This window comes from Protopterus annectens, chromosome 2.part0 (assembly GCF_019279795.1).
Source record: "Protopterus annectens isolate FY-2018-M chromosome 2.part0, PAN1.0, whole genome shotgun sequence".
NCBI classification, from domain to species: domain Eukaryota; kingdom Metazoa; phylum Chordata; order Ceratodontiformes; family Protopteridae; genus Protopterus; species Protopterus annectens.
The window spans coordinates 694,223,574-694,243,798 of record NC_056728.1 but is presented as its reverse complement, the minus strand read 5'-3'; the positions used below and the strand labels follow the sequence as shown (position 1 = coordinate 694,243,798).

At 37.1% G+C, this 20,225-nt stretch overlaps 1 protein-coding gene across 1 annotated transcript in view; it reads right to left on the bottom strand.

Moving 5' to 3' along the window:
* The window catches only part of SLC24A2 (solute carrier family 24 member 2), a 2,356,155-nt gene that overhangs the window by 801,202 nt on the left and 1,534,728 nt on the right, over window positions 1–20,225 (bottom strand). Inside the window, exon 6 of the mRNA XM_044061027.1 lies at window positions 14,875–14,973. Coding sequence (XP_043916962.1) covers window positions 14,875–14,973 — 99 coding nt within the window. The remainder of the gene's footprint in view (window positions 1–14,874; window positions 14,974–20,225) is intronic.

Genomic DNA, 20,225 nt, shown 5'->3' with positions numbered 1-20,225 from the left:
GCTATTTCACACTAAGCAACTCCCAGTGAGATAATTATGGAAACTAAGAGATTGTAGAATAACAAGACACAACTATCAGGCCTTGAACTAATAGAATATGTAATTAAATCTAACACATAATATCATAGCATCTAAACAAATATATTATAAATCTGTTGTCTTACTACATAAACCTCAGCCTTAAGATAATGCATACTCCACAATATATTGCCTACTTGCAGCATAAGTTAACCAAGTCATGAGAACTAGTTCTGAACAATATGTTGAGCAAAATGCTGTAGCTGTGATACAGAATAATAAATACAGCAAGCAAAGTAAACCAACCTGAATACATTGATGTAAGGACAATGATAGAGAATAAGGCAGTATACTGAGGATGTAAGATGGAAAGGACTCACTTCATTAGGAAGATTGGATTAGACAGAGATCAAAGCTAAGACGTCAGTGATAATGTAGGGGAAAGAAAGGGTGATAGTGATGGGAGGAAAAATCTAGAAACCTGGGAAGGTTACCTCATAAACTTGTTTTAGTGAAAATTTAGTGAGAAAAACAATCAGTAGTTTAGGCTATTTTCACAGTAAACTCCACAGGCTGAACTTATCGGTGATCTGGGCATGGCAAGAACAGTTAGCTCTAATGATAAGAACCTCTACAGCCAGTCCTTCTCAGCAGTATATAGACCAGGAAGGAAAGATGTGAAGGTAGACAACAGAAGTCTAAAGAGAGATGTTCACAGGTGGAGCAAAACTACTGTGAATTTGCTGGGGACACGAAGAGGGTAGACATAAGGAGATTGAAGCTGAATGACAAAGAGGATTACAGACAGAAAACGAGAAACAGAAATGGAATGCAAAGCATAGGGAAATTTCCTCTATATGTCAGACAGAAAAGGAAAAAAGTGTGGGTTGTTACATAGGTGATCCAGAGGACAGGATACACATTGTGCAGGTGAAGGGGGGGGGGAGCTAGTGAGAGGGAAACATGACCTGAGGAGAGGAAATGCATCTTGGCCATGAGCTAAGGGTGGAAAACATCCATTGTTAAGTGTGGCAGTGTCTTAGTGAATCTGAACACTTACATTGCATTCTGCTCTCTGCAAAGGCCTTGTTCTCAGGGCCCGGAGTGTATACAAAGATGAGGATGTTGCGTTGCAGCAGAATATTCACCGGCGCTTTTTTCAAGGGAACTACTTTAAAAGATAGACCGTATAGGAAAGGGATTGCCTACGTTCATGAAGGACATATCATTTATTTTAAAGCCATAATTGACATAAATGACAGAAACAACCACCAACCAAGAGATTAGTTACTGACATAAAAATCCAGTTTGATTTATTATAGATGATATGCATACTTAAGCTGATTATTTCATAAATAAGCCAGTATTTGTCAATACCATGATCTTTTGCTTCTTTGCTGTGTCACTTAAATGTTATCATGGGATGGATTATTGAGATACAGTAACATTTTAACATTACAACTGGCTGGTGGATCTATGGTGTAGAAGAATGTACTTCTACTGAACTGAACTGTGGCCCAGGTTGGATTAGTGAGGCAAAACTATAAAAAAGTTGGCTAGTGAACAGGATTGGGAAGCATTTTGCTGCTAATTTAAGCAGGGGAGTACAGCTATCCTCAGCTAGCAGTACAGTTAATGATGGAGACCTGCAATTCTAACCCTGCTAATAAAAAAAAAAAAAAATTGAGACGATACCAAAAGATTGTGTGCAGGTTAGTTTTTATCTGATACCTTTGTATTGTGTGTGCGGGGTGGAATTGTGGCTACAGCATAAACAAAAATGCCTAACATTGCTGTCAGAATGGATACTTTCCAGGATTTCTTGATGTCCTCTTCACTGACTATCAGAATATTGCATAAGGGAACTCCCCAACTTACAGGGCCCCAGTCCAGTAGTAAACCAGCAAGTGCCAGAGGGTCATAGTTGTAGAAGATTGAAGAGGAGGTGAAGGGCTAGGCAGATTGTTGTGGTAAACTAAATGAATGTGTGTACCTCATGGGATGCATAGTTACACACATAAATGAAAATGACCACTTTTCTGAGTTCACATTTCTGAAAATAAATGCACACTCATAAAGGAAGTGGTTGTCAATACTTTCTAACTAGAGTTCATTGTCTTGCAAGTTTTACAGACCTGCCTCGTGAACAATAATAGCAAAAATTGTTAGGTCTTGCTTTGAGTTTGATTTCAGATAAAAATCTGAAATCGCCTTCCAAGTTGTAAATAATGCTGTTTGGTTTGGTGTTGAAGCATTGATTACCTCATGTTATTGTAACCTTAGAAAGTGGCTGTGCTATAACATTTTATTAATGTTTTGCAGTGTCCCAGAATCTGCTGCTAAATGGTGTCACAAAAAGACAAATACTGGACGATATAGAACTGGGTATCTTGATTGTCACACTATTGAGTGAGGACATGGAAGGAAATGTAAAGTCAGGAGACTAAGCTGTAGACACATTTCTGTAACTTTGTAATTCAGTAGAACGGCAGTTCTAAAACTCCAATAAACAAACAAAAAGAACGCCTTGGACCACGGTCTTCTCCTCTATAGTATCAAACCCCAAAATCACAGAGCGCCAGTGAAATAACCACGTTCCAAGAACATTTTTTCTAAAACTTTACACTCTACTTCGAAATCATAGTCCCAACTGGTCATTCTAGACCCCCTGACAAATTGCCCCTTGACAATATTCTTTTTACTGTGCAGGGGGTGGGCACTATTATAGTGCAAATAGGAATTTACATAAGTCTCCTTTCTATGCACTTTAGTTTCATATTTTCCATCTCTTTTGTATAACTCTATATCTAAATATTTTAGTGTTTCTAAACTAGTAGAGTATGTAAATCTCAAGAAGTTAGTAGTTCCACTAATATATTCAAAAAATTCTAAAAATTTATCAAACCCCCCTATCCAAAATAACACTATATCGTCCAAAAATCTGTGGTATGTCAACCAATATTGTTTATATTCACTATTAATTATGTATTTTTCTTCCCATTTTAATAAAACAATGTTGGCATATGTGGGGGCACATGCCGCCCCCATAGCCACTCCAGATTTTTGTTGATAATACTCCCCTTGGAACATAATAAAATTGAATTTCAACACATAATCCATAAGTGCTACACAAGCTATTTTGTCCTTTTGTTTTAATTTTTTGTCTTCAAAAATGCTCTCTTCGAACATTTCTATCCCTTCCTGATAGGGAATGCAACTAAATAAATCAATGACATCAATTGTCACAAATAACATATCCTCCCTGTAGTGTTCAGGCTTTAATAGGCTCAAAAAGTCCCAGGAGTCCTTTAATATAATTTGATTGTTGACCCAAATGTGTTTACACTTGTAGTCAACAAATTTAGCCATTGCTTCAGTTTTAGAACCACCTGCCGAAACTATTGGCCTTAGGGGGGGGTCATCCTTGTTTTTATGGATTTTAGGTATCCCGAATATTGTAGCTATTCTGGGTTTATTCACTTCTAAATACTTGAAAGTTTTCATGTCTATTACTTCTTCAGTGAGTAAATCCTCTAACAAGTTGTCTATCCATTTGTATGCTACATTTACCTCATTCAAGGATACTATAGTATAGATGTTCTCATTCCTCAAAATTGCATTCATCTTTCCATCATATAACAATTTATCCATAATGACAATTCCCCCTCCCTTGTCAGGTTTCATGACCCTGACTGTATCATCACCACTTAATTCTTTTAAAACTACCTTTTCTTCTACAGTTAAATTTTTATTACACCATACTTTGTTACTTTTACTCCTCACCCCTTCTACTAAAACATTCTCAAAATTTTTTATTTGAGGTAATAGGGGGGGGTTGTATGTCGATTTTCTAGTTAATCCATCTCCTTTCATTCCTTGTTTTTCCATTCCTGCCCTTAAAGCCATTACTTCTAAGTTAATTTTTCTTGTAAATAGCTTTATATCTAGAATGGTTCTTGTGAAGTCACCTTTTACCATGGGAATAAATTTCAGCCCCTTACTCAATAAAGTGAAGTGTGGTATAGTCAAATTTATATTCCCAAAATTGTAAATGCTGAATTCATTATAAGTATATTTAGTATTGTCCCTATTTATTGCATTATTTTCTATGCTTCTAGTGGGAGTCAGGTTCTCTGAAGGGGGGGTAAAATGTTCTTGGAACGTGGTTATTTCACTGGCGCTCTGTGATTTTGGGGTTTGATACTATAGAGGAGAAGACCGTGGTCCAAGGCGTTCTTTTTGTTTGTTTATTTCTGTAACTTTACTTTTCATGTGAAGAAACAGTTGCTTTATTGTCATTTGCAACTTCTGAAAGAGAAATGAAATATAATCCTGCTAGAAATCAGTACAAAATACTTAATGTGTATTATTAGCAATGCTGGTCTTTGAATTAATCACAGCCATATTCCATTTAGCAGCCCAGAGGGAGGATGCTTCCCAGCATCCAACTGGGAATCTGAGCCATAATAATCCTTCACTTTCCCTACAACAGTCCCAAAAAAGTCTCTTGTATATGTTATAAGCAACCTGAAAAAAGGCAAAAAGCACAAAAGAAATGACAACTAACCTACCATTTGTATATCAGCAGTCAGGAATTCTGTACCATGACTTCTCAGCACTGTAGCTCAGGGCATATCTCTCAGCTGTACATATTTTTACAGTGTCCAGATTTTTGCCTCATATTTTTGGTGTGTTTTTCACAAAACTGTGTTTTTTAGCAAGTCATTGAATACTGAAATCAATATAATGACCGACATTTGAGTTTCAGAGTTCATAGCCTCCAGAAAATTCAGACTAATGCAAAACCTGTAATTCTGCCAACTTTCTAAGTCGGTAAAAGCACACATTTAAAAATTGCTCACCCATTATTTTTTGGCTTTGTCTAGATTTCTTGCTCTAGGTTGAGAGTTATGCTGAGTACAGATGTTGGCTGTGCACTCTTTTCCCCTTGCCTAAACGAAGCTTCCAGTTCTACAAGGTATCTTAATGTTTTAGAAGAGCTCTCTTCCTTACATAAACTGTCTAGCCTAACAGCACTAATTTCTTCTGTAACTGTGCATCATGAACATTTTGTTCCCTTTTAATATTAGACTACTTAGTATAGATTAATTTCTGTGACAGTGCCCATTAGCTCTGAAATGCACACACAATGTACTTACCACAGAAACCTAGCACAGCTTTGTTCCATGAGCTCATCGCATAAGAAAAATAATAATACATAAAAGTATGCAGTTTCTTCCTACTTATTCTTCCAATATCTCTGATAACTGGGAGTAAACAAAAGTCAGATAAGCACTTTTCAGCTTTTAAAATATAGCAAACAATGTCAATATGCTTGCAACAGCAAGCTTTGAAGAGTGCTGTTGCATTTATGAAACAGGGTGCTAATTCTTTATATTGACAGTAAAAAAACATTTGCTTAATACTGAATATTTATATCAATTGCAGGGCTGTCTCATAAATGTGGTTTAAAATTAATGCAGTCTAAAAAAATGCTGCTAAATGATTATGTATTGCAATTATCACATACATTTAGAATTCTAATACTTAATAGTTTGATTTCCAAGGTACTATTTTTTCTCCATACGTGGATACTATTTTTTTAATACAAAGATATTAATTTTTGTTTTGGTTTCTTTTTATTTAGTATTGTGCCAAAGAATAACTGACAGGTTCATTCCCAAATGTATCTTATCAGAATAGATGAGTCACAGTCTTATGTTATTAGGAAGAGGCTGTTGTGACAAAAACACACTCGTGTTTCACTGCCTATAACAGTCAATGTTCACTGAAATGGTACACTGTTCTAGGCAGCTATTACAAAATGTTTTCACTGTATATTCCTCAGTTTCACACAAGAATGCACAGTTTGTGTACAATAAACTTCAAACCATTTCAAGCTGCATGCTTATCCAGTCCCAAAAAACATTGGATGTTGTTAAACAATGTATAATGTGCATAGGACCATGTCTCCTTATGAACTGTTTTCAGTTTAAGTTCTAAATGATACCCTTTTTCTTGGAGTAAACCATAATAATATCTACTGCTTAATGGCTTACATCAATTCAGGTAAGCTACTTCACTAACCTGTATTCTTCAGTTTTATTAAAAAAAAAAAAAAGGTGCTATTTCCTCCAAATGGATACTTCCTTCCGATTAATCTCTGCTTCAGTGGTAAAGAGAATGACAACAGCATTACAGTTAGTGTTGTCATCATATTCATTGTCATCATTATTGTTTCATCATCACTATGAATTAAACAATGATGCCTGGCTTTATGACACAGAGTGATAAAGCCCTCCATATGCTCCATATGACCTGAGTCTGGATAGTAGCTTGGGGCTTGGAAACCAGAACAGCCAGGGGATAGACGTAAGCATCCAGTGACTCACTCAGCCTCAAAGAAGGAAGATGTGGCTCTGATCATCTGCTCTCCAAGTGGAACTGTACAAGGCACTGAAGGTAGCCAATGACAAGGAATATATTGGCTTGGGGCAAATCAGCGATGGGAGTTTTTTCATTAACATGTAGGTGGAAACACACATATCATAGACAGGGTGTTTTAGATCCCTACAGTAATGCAGATATTCATATCAGCCACCAAGGTCAGGGTTAAACTTAACTAAAAATGTCCCAATAGCCTTCACCTAGAATACAACCCACAAGTTATAAGGTAGGATGCCATATAGTTCCCAGGCCTGGAGACATTGTGGGTCTATTCTGAAACAGTGCTGCAGGATGAAGCCAGACTCTCAGGCAACTGAAGATAATACAACCCCCCCCCCCCCACAAATAACTCAGTGTTAATACACTGATAGAAACACAGACATGTGTTTGGATCAAAGACATGATCTGCTGCAATACGGTTTTAAAGGATAACATCACATTCAAAGAATTGTCTACCAGAAGCACCTTGCAACTTTAATGGTAGACTTAATATAGTCCATATATGAGTAGACAGTGCTGATCCATGCACACACTACTGTCATGTTATAAAACATTTCCTAGAAAATGGTTTTCCCATAGTAACCTAGCAATCAGAAAGTTGTATGATTAATACATAGTTAATGCTGAACCTATAAAACCTATGGATATAATGGGGAGAACAGCTAATGCACTCAAAAACCTATGGATATAAAGGGGAGAACAGCTAATGCACTCAAAAACCTATGGATATAATGGGGAGAACAGCTAATGCACTCAAGACTTTACAGAGTCACCTTTGAATGCCCCCTTTGGATTTTTATCCCTGGAATAATAAATTGTCCACTATCATGGCTTAACTGCAAAGTGGTTTGCCACTGTTTCATGGTCGCTGTAATATAATTTATCAATGTAGGGTGTATCTTATACATTTTTAAGCACTCTTTTATCCTTGAATGTGGAATACTGTAAAATCCTTTTTTTTCTGGTCAGTCCTTGCCATACTTAGATTCTTCCCCATTTTTACTGTTCTCCACTACGACTTCAACAACAAATGATCCTTTGTTCCATATGACTTTCTTTTGTTGCTCTTTTGTTCTAATGCCATAACTGAGTTTTCTTCTAAATGACTATAAACTCTATTGGCATCAATTCCAATATGTAGTTTATATGCCATCAGAAGGCAAGTTATTGGTCTATAATTTTTAGGGTAGCTTGCAGGTTCACTCTTAAGTAAGAGCATTGGTTTTCCTATTGTTAGCCAGGTTGGTGTCTGTTCGGGGTGCACATATAAATAGTTCCTACTCATGGCTAAATCTTTGTACAAAGAAGTTAATACTTTTAACCAGAAGTTAGGTACTACATCTGGGCCTGAGGTTTTCCAATTAGAGGCTTTTCTTAACTTTGTTTCAATCTCTCTGGCTGTTACTTCATCTCATTTCATATCCTGTACCTTTAAACTTCTTATTCTTTATTTTACTTCTTCTATCCATTTAGCATCATTGTTATGTTCCACAGGATCTTCATAAATACTTCTCCAAAATGTTTCCATTTTTTTTCTTTTTTTTGTTGTCTTTCAGTTCCTTTTACCTTATTTCCCAATTCTCTATAAAACTTTTTTGGGTCATCAATAAATTGCTTATTTTGTACTTTTCCTTTATATTTGTCTTTGTATCTTCTAATTTTTTTGCCTGTGCTGATATTTTCAGTTTATTATTAGTGATAGTGCATGATAAATCCTGATCTGTTATAATACTGCACATTGCTTTTATCACTTCTATCTTTATATATTTGTATTTTTGTTGATCTGTTCCCTCTTCTATACTCTTCTAACAGTGACACTTCTTATCTTAATTGCTTTATAATTTTCTCTGTTCGATGCTTCCAGGATGGTATTCAATTTCTCCCCTTCCTTTCCCTTTCTACCCTGTGTTCTTGTGATAGAATTTTATCTGTTATTAATTTAGCTGCACAGTAATATATCCTGTTTACTTCTGTTATATCGCATGGATCTCTATGGGCAGTTCTAATTACTGTGTTCATTTATTTTATCAAACTCCTATCTTTTTGGACTTTATTGACTGTCTACAGTTTATTTCTTTCATTAATTTTAATCTATCTATCTCTATTAAATCAAGCAACTCGTCTCTTAGCTCATTTTCTTCTAAACTGAGGACACATTTTTTGTTCTCCATTTTCTGCAGGAATTCTATAGCAACTTCTTGTGGCAAATCCTCTTCCATTTCATCCTGTGTCATCCATTGCTCTGTCATATGGAAATTGACTGGCCTGTCAACATTGACCACATCAGAATTGCCACAGTTTTCTGTTCCTTCCCTTGCTGTCCAGCTTCAAGTGAACATTTATACTGGTTTCCTCTGGAAGGCTCCAAAGTATCTTCATGTGACAACTGACCAGCTGCTTCCTGTTCCACTGATCTCTCCTTAACCTGGATGACTATTACTCTATCCTGCTGTGGTGCTTTCTGAGTTAAAGTTGCTAGACTGAATCCTTCATTTTCAGGTACACCATAACCACAGTTTCTGTTTCTTTAACTTCTCCATTACTAATCTTCTTTTCTACTTTTCCTTTTTGTCTTTTTATTTTTTGTATTGTAAAGTTTTCCATGTCTGGGGTCCTGTATTTCTCTTCAAATATCTTTGGTGATGCTCTTTTTGTATTGATTAGTTTTGCTTTCCCCTTTGCATAAATATTACACCATATTAAATCACTTTTTCTTTCCTATGTCCATATTTCTTCTTCAGATATCTTATGATCTTCCTATTTCTCCATACTTTGGGGACTCGTTCTATCATGCTATGATGTCAACAGTGTTAGACCTTCTACACCAAATCCTTCACTTTGCAGGCATTCCAAAACTTCAACTTCTATTTTTTAACTTCTACTTTACTGATCTTCTTTTCTACATTCCCTCTTTGTGATATTATTTTTTATTGTGAAATTTTCCATATTTGGATACCTTTGCCTGTATTTCTTTTCGAAAATATTTGGGGATGCCTTTTTTCTATTGATTAAGTTAACTTTTGACTTTGCATAAATTTTGCACCATATCATATCTCTCTTTCTTTCCCATGTCCATATTTCTTTTTTATAATTTTCAAAAATCTCTACGCTTTGTTGTTTACATTTTTGCACATCCTCAGATGATTCTTTTTCCAAACAGATCAAAGTTTCTTGGTCTATATAATGTTTATCACAAACCAGTTGTATTAATTAACACAAATTTTTATTTGAAGCTTCTGACAGTATGTTCTTATGGAAGTATTTTTCTTTCATCTAATTTCTCTCTTAATCTTTTTGTATATCGTGTCAGGAAATTCTGGGCTTTTTGCATAATAGTAGCAGTACATAATTTATGTTTTATCCTTAATAGTCCACTCTACCATCTTTATGGCTCTTCTTTGTCCTATCAGTTTTTGTAATTTTTGTGGACTACTACTACCTTCTACAACAAGGAGGCCATCCTCCCCCTGGGCTTGGCCCCATTGTAGGAATGTTTCTGTTTCTTGAGGATTCTATGCTGCCATTTTTCCCAGTCTTGGCACCAGTGCACCTACCAGGATTGGGCACTTTTTTATCCTGGGTCTTGTGGATCCAGCTATCTTTTTTTAATTTTTGACCTATGTCTGTCCATGATAGATGCTATATAAAATACAGTCAATATATCAGTGTCATCTTGGTGAGATTTTGTGAAAAACAGGGTCTACCTCATGAAGGTACCCACCAGGACTTGATGATGAAGTAATTTTCAGCAATATTATTCTCCTTTGCTTGCTGACTTATCTCTCCATTCGGACCCCTAATCTCTCCATCTGGACCCCTCATCTCTCCATTCTGACCAAATAATAATAATAATAATAATAATAAAATGCTCTATAATAATATTCTGCATGACTGTTGTTATTTTCCTTAATGATCTGTGTTTAAAGCCCATTATTTCCTTATTTATTGAATTAAACCCCTACTTCATCATCATCATCATCATCATCCCATTCCACTTTGAGTTGTAGCTTTCTGCTTGTGTTATGTACAAGAAACATAATTGCGTAGCTCTAAAATATTCCTTCAAATCAGGTAATCATAAACCTCCTTGCTTAATTGGGAGGATCAACTTATCCCTCATGACTCTTGCCCTCTTCCTCTACAAGATAAAATCCCTCAACTCTTTATTAATTACTATCTACAACTTCTCTTCTGGTTGATAAGAATATGCCTGATGTGTATAAAACTAAAAGGACTAAAAACATTTTTACTGCTTGTGTCTTACTATCTATACCCATAGTAAGAACTTCCAGTTTCTCAGTTTTTGTATTATCTTTTGTTTCATCTCTTCCCACATATCTTTAGCTGCCATAACCTAATCCTTTTTAATCCATACCCCTAAATACATCATGTTATCATGTCCTCATAACTATGGGAATTGATGAACCAGTTCATATGTGGGTACACAGTTTACAGCTGCAGCCTATGATTTAAATTTATTGATATTCAATGACCTAACTGATTCAGGAACTGGGGTTCCAGATTTAGGTACAAAAACAGACACTTGATATTTATGTGAGAGAGTAAAGGGAAATGTTTAAGTTGCTGAGATGACATGAGGTCATAATATCCTTGTACACACCTTTAATTTCAGTGCGGTATGAGTGGATATTTTTGTCATCATACCTTGAAAGTCCATATTCCAGTCTACATAACTCTTGTCAGACTTTGTTGTTCAAAATTTAAAATCTTGTACAACAACACACCTAGATGTTTGCTCTTAGTGTTGTGAGATAAGTTTGACAAAGCCTGTCACCAACAATTTTAATTAGCTGTAGCACTGTGACATAATTTGACATCTGTTTTCACACAGATGCCAGGAAGGGACCAAGGGCAAAGCCACATTGATACTCCCTGCCTGAAAATGTCTCTAGAGTAGGTCACACTCCGATGCCTAGGTACATGAAGCCAGAAGTGACAATAGTAGTGGGGCTGCCCCCCCCCCCCCCCGCACATCACCGGGTAAGTGACAAAATTATGAGTAGTGGTATTCCACAGGAGGTCAAAGCCTCCTACTTATTATATACCTCTCATGTCTCCTCACAGTGCCAGACTAGAATAAGCTGCTAATTCTGCCAAGCCCATTTCCTTGGCATAGTTCTCAACATTTGCTGCAGACTTAGTGATAAAGCAAAAAATAATTACTGAAAAGGCACCATATCAAGGACACGTTTTAGGAGCTAGTACTATTAATTTAGAACTGAAAAGCAATGTTGACAGAGCAAAGTTTTAAATTAAAATTAGGAACATCCCTAAAAATTAGAGACAGTTGAGAGGTATGTATGCCTTTTAGATGAAAAGATGTCACCAACCTTTACTGTATGCATTTGATGAGAGAACCAATTTGCAACTTATTGGGTGGCATGGGGGGTTTACATTCAAACTAGAGAGTGTGTCAATAATGCCAGCATAGTCATACAAAGCAGAAGGAGAGTAAACGCTTACAAGAAAAAGAACCCGATAGTTGAAAATACATGAAATGATCCTGTTTTGTGCAGAAAGCACTTTATTACTGAAAGAGCTGTGAACTGTCCTGACTCCCAAGTAAAGAAGAGTTTGGGATTAGATGTTATACACAGAGGAGAATATTAGAGATGCAAAAGGACAGACATGTTAATCAATTTAGCCAGAACTTTACTATTGCAGCAGACAGGAAAAAAGACTGCTTTAGTCATCAACCATTATGATTTTGAAATGAAGAATTCATAGAATTCGTGGAGACACTGAAGGATGATTTTAAACTCTTTGTGTCATAAACATAAAATATATAATACATTTGCATTTCAGTAACATAAAACATATAATTACATGGTCAGCAATTTTAATGACTAGGGCCTGGAATAACAAGGAAATAATGATTCTAAAAAGAAAATATAAAGTGGCTTTATATGAATCACACCAAATGATTTTGTATGACGCTAGCTCCATAACAGAGATAAGATGATCAAAGAATAGCAAAAGTGCTGAATGCTGGAATACGGACTTTCAAAGTATGATGATAAAAATATCCATGTACATCTGTATCTACAAATATATAAATCTTATCTGTGAATAACAACATGGGATATGGAGTTGGGTTAACAGGAATGCTGCGAGATGTCAGTGACCCAGGGATAAACACGGGCTCAACAACTGGAAGAAACTGAATGAGGACTAATAAAGGAAAGCACAGCATATTAATAGCTTTTCTTGTCTGCCATCAGTTGTGGGAGTGGGAATCCCACTAAGTAACTGTGACTCACTGAGGAAAAGTAAGAAGTCGCAATGTGCAAGTGTATCCTTTCTATTCATGCCCTAGTACAGAAGAAGATGCAATGGAGAATGTGTAAACAACAAGTTTTGTGAAGCCTCACTTTGTTGATCTTGACATATACCTTATCATAATGCAGTGTATGTGACCACAAATATAGCATGCATTATGGTAGAGAAGAAGAATATTTGCTTATCTACTCATGCTTTGTAGAATATTTATTGTACTGTGGTTGCATTGAACTTCTGACAGAGGAGGAAAACTGTAAGGCAGTGGAGATAAGAATGTCTCTAAAAGTCTTGCCTATAATGCACATCTTTCTGGAACATCTGTGCTGGAGATCCCCTAGTTTTTAGAATAAGCTCAAAGTTTATATTACCTGCAAGCATTTACCCCAACATTCTCTGTAAAGCAGAAATTATCAGTATCTCTGCCTTTATGTTCTGTTTTATTTTCCAACTTTTTTAGTTAGTTAGTTAGTTAGTTAGTTAGTTAGTTAGTTAGTTAGTTAGTTAGTTAGTTTGGCTCTTACAGGTGACTTGCTTTAGCATCCTCCAGGTCTTACTCACCCTTACATCCAGGGATGCTGAACAGATCAAGGACCCCAGTGCAGCATCACATTGCTGCCAGGAGTGTTTTCTGTTATGGCTTATTCCCCCCACCCCACTAATAAGGTGGGCCATGTAGAAAGCTTTCCATACAATGTAGGCAATATGGTGGTCAAAAGTCAGTTTGCTATCAACCTAGATACCCAAGTCCCTCATGACTGATTGTGTGCTTAGGACCTTGTTATTAATGTGATAATCCATGGGGACTTCACTCTCCTCAAAGACAATAATGATGCATTTTTTGGCATCCATTTTGTGGCCATGTTTCTGGCACCAGTCAACATCACTAGGGGAATTGATGACAGTGCCCATCTTGCAGTCATCTGCAAACTTGGTTAGCCATAGTCCACTGGTTTTGGCCTGCACCTCAGAAAAGTATATCCCAAACAACAGAGACCCCAAGACCAATCCCTGGGGTAGGCAGCTTCTTATGGGTATGCTGCTTGAGGTGGCCTCCCTTATTTTGACTAGATGGGTTCTATCAGTGAGCCATTTGCTACCCATCTGGTAACATAAGGATTTTTGTCTATTGAGAGAGTTTATCTATTATACCCGAGTGGGGAATAGTATCATAGGCTTTGGCCAGGTCAAGGTAAGCAGTGTGCACCGTCTTCCCCTCGTCCATGGCTTTGGTGACTGTCTCAAACAAGTCGATAAAATTTAGCAGACATTATCTCCCCTTGACAAAACCAAACTGTGTGAGATCGAGTGGAGGTTGCCAATGTCCTTGTTAAATGAGGTCCATGATAATCTGCTCCATGGCCTTGCAGATCAGGCTAGTTTGGCTGATGTGTCTATAATTTCCTGGATCAATGGACGCTCCACCTTTGTGCACCTTATGATCCACCTTGTGACTTTATTGCAGTAAAAAAATGCTGTCACATCTATAGTTAATCAAAGACATCTGTTCATTACATTACATGTGCTTTGTCCTCGCAGTGTACAATCCACTTCTCAATGATGACTTCCTGTAGCACATAAAACGGACAGCAAAACTGCTTTTCATTAGCAATTAGTGTTAATCAGACCATGTGTTTTCATTATGTGAAGTAAGCTTTAGGTCAAAATATTAGTTCAGCTACTTTACAGACGAGATTCACTGCAGCATTATGAGAACTACTAAACACAAATTAACATGTCTATCCAAATAATATTCTGAGCTGCCTTGTTAGATGTTTAAGATGACTTTGACATTATGTATATCCATAAGCAGGTGGCACAAAGAAGATTTATCTGGAATTATGGAAACATCTGCTGAAGCACCCTTCTTGGTCATATTACAGAGATGACTTAACAGATTTATAGTGATAGCATCTCAGGCCAGTGCACTGCTTGTCAGGTGTTAAAAGAATACATCAGTCATACAAGTACGAATTATACTGAACTTAGACTCTGCATTTTCAACATCATTTTAACATTCTGCACTTAACAAATTTGAAGATATACTGTAGGTAATAACACAAAAATGAATCACTCCAGATTCCTTATGTAGTACAAGAGGTGTGAACTTACCAGCATGGTGAGCAGCACCATTGGGCCTTTCATTGTTTTCTGTCTGGCATTTCTTCTTTGCAATCTTATGAAGAATTGAGGCCTTCTCTCTAAACTTTCCTGTAAGGAAGTGAATTACAGTAAAATGTCATTCTCCTTATGCGATTCATGTCAGATATTTACTTCTTCTAACAATATATGTTATGCAGAGACTGGTTTAAGGTTTGATATTTATTATATGACCAGGATAATGTAGTTGTCAGTATTTTGCCCAAGTGAGATTCACTGACATTCCCTCTGATGAAACAAACCGGCTTTCTGAATGAAGTCTTAATGAATTTTAATGACTAAAAGTCTTAATGAATGAATTTTAACTATATCAAGAAAAACATTTTTTTTTGTGGGGAAGGGAGACTCTGTTATACCTCTGAAGCAGTCCATGCCTGTACCTAATGTAACAAATACTGAGGTCGCTGCATCTTTGGGTGAGAGAAAATTAATTCACCTGACTGCAAGTGTTACTTTACTGTTACAGTAGCTCACACACATGTATACATGCACACACATATGCAAAAACACACACACACGCAAGACAAAGGAAAACTGTACTTTCCATTGGTTTCCAAAGTTAAAATCATAACTATCCTTACCTGAATCAAGTTGCTTACATTAAATATATTAGGCTCATAAAGACACAATTTGGTGAATATCATTTATTTAAATTATCCTATAAGTCTCATTCTTTCTAAATTGAATTCTCTTTTTGAAATTTGAAATGTATAGAAACAGCACAAGACACACAAAATGACAAAACAAATACATGAATAAAATAATATAATAACAGACATATGCTTCCCATTGTTCTACCAGTAATATGGTGAATGGTTTAATGTTTAGGAATCACCCCTCTTCCAAACTAGCTGGGTCTAGTTGACAAAAAATGAAAACACATTCAAATATGCAATATTGTGAATCTCCACAGGAAAAAACAAAGAGTATAATCTTTTTTCATAGCTTGGAGTTGTCATATTTTTACAAGTGACTCACAAACAAAAGAGGTAGTCTTATAATTCTGGAAGTGGAAGGAAAATTAGCCCCTGTTTCATCCACTGTTCTGCCTTGTTATCTACAAAGCTTTGAATGTAGACACTGAACTGCATAAGAGATTGTGGTCCATGCTTAAAATAATTACTTTACATATTTGGGACAGATTCATAAACCATATTTTTTGTATTCATGAAGCACCCATACATGTTGCTGCATGGTCCTCCAAGTTGGAGATGTGCAGTGTTGTGAAGGGCTGGCCAAACGGCCATGCAAAATGCTAATGAGGCATTCCAGGGGTTGAGGCATATGCTAATTAGACAAGTGTTCTTTCTTTAGAACCACCTCCAGGAAGCCATCTACATGGCCAAGTGAGTCAAGAACCCACTGAGCTTTGTAGATCAGCATGGCTATCCCCACCTCATCATGGCAGCGAACACAAACATGATGGGGCGAAACCACTAGACAACAGGGCTTACTATAAAAATGCCATAGTCTTACCATCATCAAGATGGGGATTATGAGTGAGGGGAAACACAGGACATTACAGAGATTAATATTGAAAAGTGCAGTACCAACACTACCATTATTTTGGCTACTGAAGTCGGGGGGGGGGGTACCTTCTACCATACCAACACCAGCATTACTATGGGGATGGGGTGATACACTAGACAACAGAGAACAGTGCCCGCAGACATAAAACAGCATGACAGTGATGTGGAGAACACCAGACACAACTCTTAAGTGCAGTAGTGGTGCCAACCACAGTACACAGATTTGTGTTGGAGGAACCAGTAGACCATCAGGGAATCCACTGATTTGATGAGAGCAACTATATTATGGGGATTGGGGGAGTGAGGGGAACCACTGAACATAAGGGATGAGTTCTTAAAGTACTATAATGGTACCTAGGTTACCATGGGGCTGGAGGGTGGGAGGATACTCTAGACCTACAGGAAATATCCCTTAAGGGCCCTAAGGCATATACAGCATGACAGGGATTGGGGGAAACATTGGACACCAGAGCTTACACTGTTAAATGCCATAATGGCACCAGCAGAACTGGGGGGGGGGTGGAGGGTCAACTAGATCACCATGGCTAAATCTTTAATGCACAGTAATAGCACTGACATCATAACAGAGACTGGAAGGTGGAGAATACTACTGAACACCTGGCCTATGTCAGACATGCTGTAATGGCACTAAAGACTTTTTGCTGTGAGGGGACAATAGGAAGGTAGGGACAGATACAGGGACCATACTGTGTGTATGTGCTTGTGCTTCAGTACATATGTGTGTGAGAGAGTGACTGGAGGAGGATTCTACTGCCTACATGGACAGTAGGGTGCTACATTGCAGTAATACCTGCAATTCAGCAAGCATGCAATTTAGCTGAAAATGATGACTGACCTCATTGCAGCTAACACGCTCCTGAATTGCATTTGGGCATGTTGGGCTGGAAGGACCTTGGTAGTGCAAGCCATGAATTCCTCTGATTGGTTTAATTAACGACACTTTTAGGGCAATGTTCTCAGAAAACTCTTAAGCTTACAGTGTTTTCTGTGATGAAAAGGAAGAAAAGCATAACGCACAGCAAAAAAAAAAAAAAACTTGGGAGATATGGTTTGTTTTGGATAGTATCATAAAATTCCACCTTAAAAAATACTAAAAAACACAAACCAATTATTTATAAAATACACCCTAGACAAACAACAGCAAATTAACTACTTTACAGTGAAGCAGCAATATAAACAGTACAAAAAATGATTAGATTCTTTCTTCATTTTCAACTTTTTCCATGTTTCAGGCTTTAGAATCCAGCATCTTTTTAGCACTTGTTCTGACACATATACCAGGCATGCATAACATTTATAGGGCTTAAACAGTTAAATATGTTAAAGTGGCTTGTGGAAGAACATTTTATGTAACTTTGCAGGCCAGGGGTGGGATACCAAACGTTCCTACACTACACTACTATATGTTTTACAGTAGCTAAAGGAGTATGCTAGATTTATCTTGATAAAGGCAAATGCAATCTTCTCTACTATCCCTGCATAAGATGACCGTTTAGCTTTCTGGGCAATGTTAAAAATAGTGTTCATGAGTGATATACATGTGAATTACTACACTGTTAATGCAGAGCTTTATCTGTTGCTGGAAGGCAGGGGATATTGGCTTTATTAACATCATTTCAATATTTAGATACAGTATGTTTTAGCTCTCTGTCTGTCTCTCTCTCTTTATACACACACATACGTGTGTGTGTGTGTGTGTGTGTGTGTGTGTGTGTGTGTGTGTGTGTGTGTGTGTGTGTGTATATATATATATATATATGTGTGTGTGTGTGTGTGTGTGTGTATATATATATATATATATATGTGTGTGTGTGTGTGTGTGTGTGTGTGTGTGTGTGTGTGTATATATATATATATATGTGTGTGTGTGTGTGTGTATATATATATATATATATATAAACAGTAGACTGGGTAGATTTTGCCCTATAATTGCTTAGGCTTTTCTTACAGTTTGTGTTTCTTCAGCATATTTCTGATGATTATACCATTAATAGTAGCAGAAATTAAGGAGCATATTTCATATTCTACTAAGAGTAGCTCAGTGTGTGTCCCTGTTTGTTGAAGGGGTGGCTTTCCTGCCTTTGGTTTAGCAAGTTCATTGTTTGATACTGAACAGTTGTAAACTTATTTCTGGTGGGGGGGGGGGTGACTGGGCAAATTTTATTTATGGGGAGGCATACTAGTTTACCAAGATGGCCCATGACTTTGCCTTGACATCTTTATGAGTACTTACATTTATATTTATTTATATTTAATTTAAGACATGGATGAAGGAGAATTGCTAGGGGTATATCGGGTTGTGGAACTCCTCTAGGTATAAGGGGGTGTATTTTGAGGCCTACATTCAGGTACCTATACTGTTCTGGATATTTATATACAGTTTAATAAAATGTTGTTTAAATATATATTACTTAAGGATTAAGCTAGCGATAAGGTCTCAACTGCGAGTAAGTAAGTTATTTCGGATCCTGACATTGCAGTTATTCTAGAGTTTAGATAATGTGTTTCTTTTTTTTTAGGATGATTTCAGTGTTTGAAAATGTGTAGTAAGTACAGAGTTAAGAGGACAGGCCAAGGCCCTGTTCCAGGAATTTTCAGCTGAAAGATCAGAGTAGGGTGAAGATGCCCGCTCTAACAGAACTCAGCAAATCCGGCCCTTGCAGTGCTCCTAGTATTCCTAGTACTACCCACTAAATGCTTTTCCTTTCTATGCTCTCACCAAGTCCTATTATATCCTTGACTCTCCCAATATCTACCACACTCCCCTTCTCTTATCACACTCCCCTACAGCCATTGCAACAAATATCAAACAGCTGTGTTGAATCTGTCTATACCTCTGTATTCAGTCTTCCTACAACTTTCTCCAATTACTGCCACAGTAGACAAGATCATTTCTTGGGTAGATAACACCTAATATTTTGTAATACATGTCCTCAACTTTAACTAGATCTCTATCTTGATAATGCTACTGGTGTATGTAATTCCCAGTTGGAGTCTCCCAGTAAACTAAAATAAATATATAAATAAACTCTGTAGGTGAGGAAATAGAACCACCTGCAGAGAAGGTAAGGTGTAAATTATGAAAAGACCCAGTAGATAACTTCCAAGTAGAACACCTTCATGCTCCTGTTCAAGTAATGAACCTCAGTTGAACCACTCAAGTTAAAGTGAAGCACAGCACCAGGCGGTTGCTGAATATTTTGAAGGCTTTATATAGACACTCATTAAGTAAGGCAGGTCCAGGCTTTTTGAATTAGTCACTGATAAAGGATTATCTTCAGTTTCAATGACCCAACCAGATCATGAGGAAGGAAGCTCGGACACTGCTGGCCCCAGCAGTGTAGCACTCCCTCATTTGCTTATTACTGGCATATAGGGAGAGTTGCCACAGGCCCCACGAGGGTGTCTGGGGAAGACAATTGTTTAATTAATGCCCCAGACCATGGCAGTTTTCAGCAGTGCCTGATGATCACAGGTCCCATCCCCTCTTCAAAAAAAGAGAAGATATGGTGGGCGACTATGTGAACATCTTTAACTTAATAATTGATGATGGCATCCAATGCATCCTGAACATACAGGACCCCAGGGCCAAAACTTAGCGTTAGCATTGGTGGTTGTGGGTAAAAAGCAATCAAATACATTTAGGGTAAAGACCTGGAAAAATGGGTAGTTAGTTTTGTGTATTGCATGATGGAATTCACTGAAAAAGATCCATCCCAAGCTCTGCCTTTGTTGGCATATTGGTTAACATTA